The sequence below is a fragment of the Vidua chalybeata genome, chromosome 18 (genome assembly GCF_026979565.1).
Source record: "Vidua chalybeata isolate OUT-0048 chromosome 18, bVidCha1 merged haplotype, whole genome shotgun sequence".
In the NCBI taxonomy this organism is placed as follows: Eukaryota; Metazoa; Chordata; class Aves; order Passeriformes; family Viduidae; genus Vidua; species Vidua chalybeata.
The window spans coordinates 5,658,428-5,666,676 of record NC_071547.1 but is presented as its reverse complement, the minus strand read 5'-3'; the positions used below and the strand labels follow the sequence as shown (position 1 = coordinate 5,666,676).

Here is an 8,249-nt window from a genome sequence, read left to right as displayed (position 1 = left end):
GGCTTGGGTCGCTGCTGGGATGGAGGAGTTTGTGAGTGTGTGTGTGTGTGTGTGTGTGTGTGTGCGTGTGTGTGTGGCGAGGCACCCCGGCCAGCGAGGAGGGGCTCCGCGGGGCCAAAGCGCTGCCCCGGGGCGAACGCCACCAGCCCGAACCTGTCGGTGTCAGAAGTGGAAGCGGCAGCCCTGCGGTCCCCGCGCTGCAGCAGGTTGGGATGTCGGTCTCTATCCTTTCCTGTCACATGGCTGGTAATAGGATCCCTCATCTGCCACTCGGCACCTCGCCGGGGCGCACTTACAGGACACATGCTGTAGGGCCTCCGCTTCCCGCACTTTGCGCTCTTCCCGGCCGCCTGCCACCCCCGGAGAGCCGGGGCTGCCGCCTGCGAGCGCGGCGCGGCCCGGCGGCCGCTGCCTATGGAGCCTCCCGCCCTCGCCGCCGTCCTGGCCTTCTCCGGGCTGGCGCTGAGCTGCTGCCGCGAGCCCGTTCTGTCCGGTGAGTGCCGCTCCGCGGGGAGCCGGGAGGGGGGCGCGATCGGGGCTGCTCCCCGAGCTCCTCGCAGGGCTGAGCGGCGAGGGAGCGGGGCAGCCTCTCCCCGAGCTCCGCAGACCCTCAGCCCCCCGCGGAAGGGCTCTGCCGGCCGGCAGCGCCTCTTCGAGGTCGCGACGACGTCCCTTCCTGCTCGCCAGAGCCGTGCCGGGCTCGAAGCTGCTCGTGCAAGCACGCAGCGGGTGATTTTCCGTGGAGTTCGTGGGTATTTGAGGCTCTCCCCAGTTCAGCTCATTGCTCGGAATTTCCTATGAAAGCATGATGTAAGAGAAAGAAGAGCAGCACGTTTCTCTGTTAAAGTGGTTCGATAGCTAGGGTCTGCGGAATGGAGGCAATTAAAGGGAGAGGGGCGTGCGATTGTTTGTGTCACTGGGGGAAAAGCTGGGGCAGCAGAGGCAGAGCTTGAAGGATGAGCATCCCGCCTGTCCGCAGTGTGCTGCCTCAGCTCCTGGCCGAGCCTGGCTCCTCTCACCATTTAGGTTCTCGTTCAGCCCAAGAGTCGGGGAAGCCTGAAGCTTCACTTCCTAAAGGTGATTTTTCACTTAAAATTTCTCGGCACCCTTTTGTCCTCGTTTTAGTTGTTACTGATGATTTCAAGTACTGTGGTTCTCCTCTGGTAAACACCGGCCATGCTTTGCAAGATCACAAGTGGCAGTTCCAGATGGTCACAGCATCACAGGCATCAGATGTGTGGTACTTCTGGATACATTTCGTGTATTCTTAATTGCTGTTTCTTCTTACAAAGTAGAATTTGCTCTACCTCTTGAACGCATACTTGCTCATCAAGTTTTTGTAGATGTGCCTAATTAGATCTGAAAAATACTTGCATAGCCATTTTCAGGGAATAAAAAACCTTTTACAAGAAAAAGTTCTGGTAAATGTTACTTCTTTGCAGAAGTAAAACATGAGAGTATTTTCAGATAAGCGTTTAGAGAGCTGCCTAGACAGGGACCATGTCTAAGAGTCCGTTCCCAGTACCATTAGGACGTGCTTGGTGCACAGTGGATACTCCTTCCTTTGCTTAGGTTGAAGAATGTTTGCTTGTAAGGTTTCTGAACAGAACACTCCATGTGTAACCATGTCTCTCACAGAGGGCTGTGTGACAGCAAGTGGAGGATATGGCCCAGCATGAATGTTTGGCTGTTAAAGAGGACAGAAATGCCTGAGCACAAGCAGCTGGGGCAGGGGGAGGAGGGAAGAGTATATAATGCCTCCAAATGAAGGTGTAGCAAAGGAGAATGGATCTAGAAAGCACTGTCACCCATGTGTCTTCTGCTAAAGAACCTGGAAACAGTTCAAATGCAGCAACTTGTAGTTTGTATGGCATGTACAGGATCTGCTGAGCTCCTAATCTGCACAAGGTACACATCAAGGTTTTTGTCTTGACCCCTAATCCCACAGAACTGAAATGGGATCAGCTGTGACAGGTTGCACTTGAAACTAGCAGAATTCTGAAATAACAAACATTACTATTGTTTTTGGAAGGCAGTTTGTTGTATGGTATGTTTTTAATGCCTATTCCTTGTTTTGGTTTTTAATGCATGTCCTTATAAGCTTATTGTAAAGTGCAGTCAAAACAAAAACTGTGTCACCATCATTTGCTAAGGTAGGAGAAAAACTTCTGGAATTACTATATGAAAAATTACTCCAGTTGTCAGAAATGAAAGTGAATTAACAACCATTTTTGTACATAATACTATGGTACTTTCCACATAATGTTTCTGCTTTGCCATGCGATGTTTAACAGTTTCTATTAATTCAAACACTGACATTTCTGCATTCAAACCTTGGCATTTGTGCATTCAAACATCAGCCATACATAATTTCTCAAGTGGATCAGAAATAAGAAGTGTGTGGGTAGATCACCTACCATTAAAGGACTGTTTGAATTGGGTGAGTTTTGTGTTACAAGGCCAAAGAAATGGAAATGCCTTCAGCAAATGTTAGTTTTGGTGAACAAATGTTATTTTATATACTCAGTGCAATAAGTTATAATTTCTAGTTTCTGTATTTATACCATTCATTTAATTTCCCCATCAAAAATGTATGTGATTATCAATCTCTTTTTCCTTTCTCTGTTTTCTTTCCATTTAGCAATACTGAGTCACCATGTCCTTGGTTTTTTTCCCAGCTGAGTCTTTCCTTTGAGCTGTTATTCCACCTCTCTCTTACAAACCTGATATCTCTTGTCATTGTATTCTGTCTATGCCTTGGTGATTCAGAGAAGCAGTTCTACTTGATATGCCATAAGCAAGCCTCATAAAATACTTTAAAAAGCAATTTTTTTTTTCTTTCTAACTAGGCAGATAAGGGATGGAATAGTCAGACATTTCAGCATATCATGCTTGTACATGCATAGACCATAACTCAAAATCCAGAGTTATGTGAATGGATTTAAGCAGGATGGAGCCAAAGAAGTAGGAGGGAGGCAGGGATTACATGCTGCCAGCTGCAAAATTTTCATTTTTGTCATATCACACCATAACGGTTGTGCAACTGACCACTCCCTTCATCCACACAGTGGCTATGGCCCATCCTGATAAAATTGCCAAAGGGATTCAGCCTGCCACACTTGACAAGGGAACAACAGTTTAAAAACTTCACAAAGAAAGAAAACAAATGGGTGTATTAAGGAACAGAAATTCTTATGAGGTCACATCACGCATTCTTACTTCCAGTGATAAAGAATCACAAGGCAAGCAAGTGTGTTTGCATCTTGTGGCTGAGGATCAGCCAGCAGCTGCAAAGCTCTGGCTAATACAGCATGTTTGTATTGTACAAATAAAAAGACAAAAGGGACAGAATGCATTCAGAAATAATGGGAACTGTCTCTTGTGCTCATAACCTAACTTGCCTGCTTCCAACATGTTCCAGAAAAGATCTGGCCAGACAGATTTTTTTTAAACAAAAAAAGTGATGGAAAGTGATTAGCTTGACGATTAAAGTCAAAATCTCACAAGGAGAGCAAGTTCACATATATGACAGCTCACAGACTGCTAGAGAACACAAGTATCAGCTCTGCATGTCTGTACATTTCCAGGAATGTACATTTTTACAAGACAGATGCTTCTGTCAAGGTTTGACTGGAGCAAATCTCAGGTGGCATAATTCAAGTATAATCAGATACTCACTGTGGCTACTCTCTGGCTTGGACCAATGCTAATTAGGTCTCTAATTCTGACTAGCAAAAATGATTGCATTTGAGGACTTTCAAAAATTGTACATGTATGTCTGTGTATGTGCTTGCATGGATATGTAGAATGAGCAGGATACAATTCTTAAACTACATGTGGAGTACCCCCACATTGTAGAGGAAAAGATGATCAGCTAATCAAGTGCCCTCATGGCATCACGTCAAAATTTAACTGTGTGGTTTAAGAAATGGGGAGTTGTTTTCTAGGCATTTTGAAAATTGCAATTTTAAACAAAGATAATTCTTTTTGATGGTTTTTCTTTAGCTTGTATCAACTGATCTATTGTGGGGGGTTCTTGCTGTTACAGCACAGGCACAGAAGCCTGACAGTTTTGATGAGTGGTTGTATTATATTAGTATGAATTGGAATAGAAAAGTATTGAAATGTAAAAATAATACACTATTTTTTTACTCGGGTAGATCTAAATCAGCCTTATCCTTCCCACAAGCATTTATTTTGTATCATAACATAACATGGAATGAGATTTTTTTTTCCTGACCACTCATATGATAGTATGCAAATTAACTTTTGGTTTAGTCGATAAAACTGCATCTTCAAAGAAAACCATTTCAATGCTAAAAATATTTTTAATAATGACCACAGAAGCCATATTTGTGTCTTTCATCTCCTGAAGCTTCTTCTGGTTTTAATCAGTGTTCCCACATGAAGAACTGTGGCAACCTATGATAATAGAATCCCTATTCACATCTCTAGGGAAACAAAAATGTTCTCATTTGAAGAAGGTGATGTGGTGTTCTGCCCCTTCCACCCGTGGGCCCCTGCCTCTGTCACTGCCGGGGTATCTTGGCATCAGTTAAGTGGTTTCTGTCCTTTCCTCTGTGCATTACTTTCCCATTGAAGTGTTTCTGCTGTCTAATTATACCCTTTCAATCAAATTAGAGACTGCAGCATCTGGTTAGTGCCTGTAACTGTTGCCATCTGCACCTAGATACAGTGCTTTCATTTAAGGAGGAGTGCTTAAATTGCAATCTCCAGCAAGAACTAGAACAGTTTAGATAGAATGGAAATGACTTAAAAATTATTCTTGGAATACTCTGCAAGCACATGCATCAGGCAACCCACACTGAGTCATTATCGGACCTGGCACCCTTGGTTTCATACCCTTATATTCTGCTTAAGCATTTTTCTGACTTCTCTAAAAGGCTGTAGGAAAAAACAAGTGAAAACTGAGCAGGCAGTTATACCACGTAAATTCAAGGAACCTTTAATTTTTGGTCCAACCTTCCATTTAATTACACTGCTGTAATGAAACCCAAGATTTAAATAGTAGCCACTTTCATTTATCTTCCATTAATCTGCAGATCTTTAAAAGAAAACGTTGCTTTTTGTTGGGCAGTAGGTGGTAGGATAATTTCTGGCTTGGGTAGGCTAGTTTCAGGTTGATAATTGTTGTCAGCCTCTCTGGACACTGCTCAGTGCTCCAAGTAGCTATGAAAACATTAAGCAAACAAAGTGGTTTGGTTTGTTTTTTTTCTTCTCTCCAGTGGAATAGGAAGAACTTTGTCATTCTGAATTTTCAGTCTCAAAAGCTATGTACAGGCCTCAAACTTGGAAAGTACTCTAAGAAGTCATTTAAACCATCCTGAAACCTCCATCCCTTCAGTCTGCAATTTGTAGTGTCTCTAGATAGATGTATTTGAGAAAATCATTGGAAGCCAATGCAGACACCGAAATGTCAGTGATTTATCATCAGTAAAACACCAGGCTGTTATAGTCTGCACTACCTTAATTTTTCAAATGATCCTAAAGTGGCGCCCATGTGGAGTGCAGGCAGCCATGCAGTCCCAAAGTAACAAAGGAAAATGATCATTGTAAGGTCCCTACATTGAAGAAGAAACCGACACAGATGGAAAGAATTTCTACAACAGCTGCTGTTTGATCTTCCAAATGTTGATCTGGCTCTAATAAAACTAATTGTGAACCTGTATCACACACTGAGTATTCACTTACAGTGGACAACATCCCTAGTCTTGTTTTCTGCTTTTTTGTTCTAGCAGTTGTCACTCAGTACATACTTACCTAGTCTCAGCATTCATTTTAAAAAGTTACTTGCTGTCAACCATGGCACCTGATGTGTTGAAAACAAAACAGCCCTGACAACAAAGTGCTGTCCGTGATTTCTCACCAAGGCTCATGAACATTAGCCTGAACAGCATCTGTTGGAACCTTTTGTGACTAGAACCACTGCAAAGGTTCTCTGATTAATTATCTCTGATTAATTCTGTTTACAGACATGATGCAGCAGAAGCAGCAGGGTCATTAGGCAGTTAATTGAGTGAAATCATCATGGACACTGATTCTAATCACAGATTTGACATAAGCCTCTACTTCAGACTATGTCTGAAACCCAGCTGACTAAAATCTTAGAAGTATGAGGTCACACACTTCTAGATTTGAGTGGTCACAGCTTTTTTCATGTCCTGTCTGAAACCCTAGTGTTTTAGTAGAGGTTTATAGCTGACAGGATAGTCTGAGCCTCGCGTGCATGAACAAAACCCACGTGGCAAATCTATGAAGCACAGTGGCAACCTGATGCCTTCTCAGGGGCTGTCAGCTCTAGTGTCCACAAGGTGTCTGTCCTTGCCACTGGGAGAGGACTTGGATACAGTGCAACTTGTGTCACAGCTTACCATAATCTTACAAAACTTTAAGGAATAAGGCTTGCTGAAATTCATAGAACCAGTATTAATTTTCTTGAGTCACAGTTCTGATGTTACATTCCAAGTGAGGGACTTCGTACCCTAAAGTGTCATGGAAGTATCACTCAACCTAAGGGTGCCACAACACAGAGAGGTGGTTTTTGCTGGTTGATTTACTCTTTTCCCCCTCCCTTTTGCACAACCTACTAAAGAGAAATCAGGTGATTTGAATAAGCCAAAGAGTTTTACCAACAGTGTTCAGGCCAGTCTTTTCTGACTTTTTAATTTAGATGACCTCATCTGAATTAGTTTTGTGCAGACAAATCTAGGTGACCTTTTTTTAAGCTCATCTTTTCACAGAATTATTGCACCATTGGTACAAGACAAAAAGTAGGGCGGAGGTTCTAACCTCCTGTTCTCCAGAATCTCCTAGGGCTTGGATTTGAAATAGAGAGGACAGTGGCCTTTCTGCAGAAAAACATGCACCTTCAGCACATTGGGAGTATTAATTTCATGGTGAAATCACTAAGGTAGTGTCTTGGCTGTCATGCAGCACAATATGATGAAATCACTGCGTGTTATAAACAGAAGAATTTTTTAGTTGTTGCCAAATAGTGCTTACTCTAAATCGAGGAGTTTTCAGTTTCCCATGCTTAGCCAGTGAGCAAGTGTACAAGAAGCCAGGAGGGAGCATAGCAAGGACAAATGACATGATTTTTTAAAATGACAATATTTATTTGAAAATATTGCACTCCCATGATATGGCAAAATCGTTATTAATCCTTAAGAAAATCCAAATTCCCTGTAACACAAAAGGTTTTGTATTTCATTTGATAACAGCTGCTAAGTTCCATGACTTACAGTTTTCACTTCAGTGTTTCAGGGATAATCAACGATTTTGCGTGGCACCTCACTGCCTGGCATTTCCACATCCACATCTAAGCCAGGGGAGCTTTGTTACAGCTCAGCTGAAACATTTGCACCAAATCTCTTGATAGCACAAAGGAACACAGCAGGCACTGATACAGCTACCTATTGTTTGAGGAACAAAAAGCTGCAGTTAAGAGGAATGAAGAGAGATAGGTAGGCTAGATAGGTAGGCTCTGACTCTTCCTTTTTTTCTTAAAGTGCAGTGAGGTTTGAAAAAATCAGACAAAAAAAGCTGACATGAATATGTAAGTCAGTTGCTACTGCAAGTTAAAGCATGGGCCAGTCTTAGCAGATCCTAAAATGGACTGAAGTTAACTTCAGTTTAGTTTGTGTGCCAGACTAAATTCAGGTATTGTAACATTCCTTAAATTTCTGAGTAGATGGAAGTATATATTGCTTTTCATTTAGGAGTGAGAATAAAAAAAAAATAAAAGCAGAAAGCTAATGTAGATATCTTTTCTGGATGTGCTTATCACTTTTCACAAATTCTTTTTGTTGCTTATTATTTTGCTTATCTCTTTTGATTACATTTTTCTCTCTTTTCTGCTAAAATCCATCTGCTTATATTTTTCAGCTATAACCTACAAAAGCTTTTATATTAACTGCAAAGCAAAAGAGGTATTGAAGAAAGTTGCAACACAGTCATGACCTTAAAGTGGGGGGTTTTTTCATGTTTACACAAATATCTGTGGTGGCCTGACTACTGGAAACTCAGATTTGCATTTTTAAGCAAATGTATGCAGCCCACCTGTTTTGTTAAGGCAGATAAATTACAGTAAGGAGGAGTATTGACCTGAAGCTTGCTTTTGTTAAATTATACAGTTTTCTGTCCACAGATGATAGCAGAATACATTTATGGCTGTGCAGACACCTCTTCTGTGTGCCTTCAGCAACAAAATTTCACATAATAGAAATCCA

General features: G+C 42.1%; 1 protein-coding gene across 1 annotated transcript in view; it reads left to right on the top strand.

The window, feature by feature from the left end:
- The first annotated feature begins 68 nt into the window (after positions 1 to 68).
- The window catches only part of KREMEN1 (kringle containing transmembrane protein 1), a 30,259-nt gene continuing 22,078 nt past the window's right edge, over positions 69 to 8,249 (top strand). Inside the window, exon 1 of the mRNA XM_053959092.1 lies at positions 69 to 493. Coding sequence (XP_053815067.1) covers positions 415 to 493 — 79 coding nt within the window. The 5' untranslated portion in view covers positions 69 to 414. The remainder of the gene's footprint in view (positions 494 to 8,249) is intronic.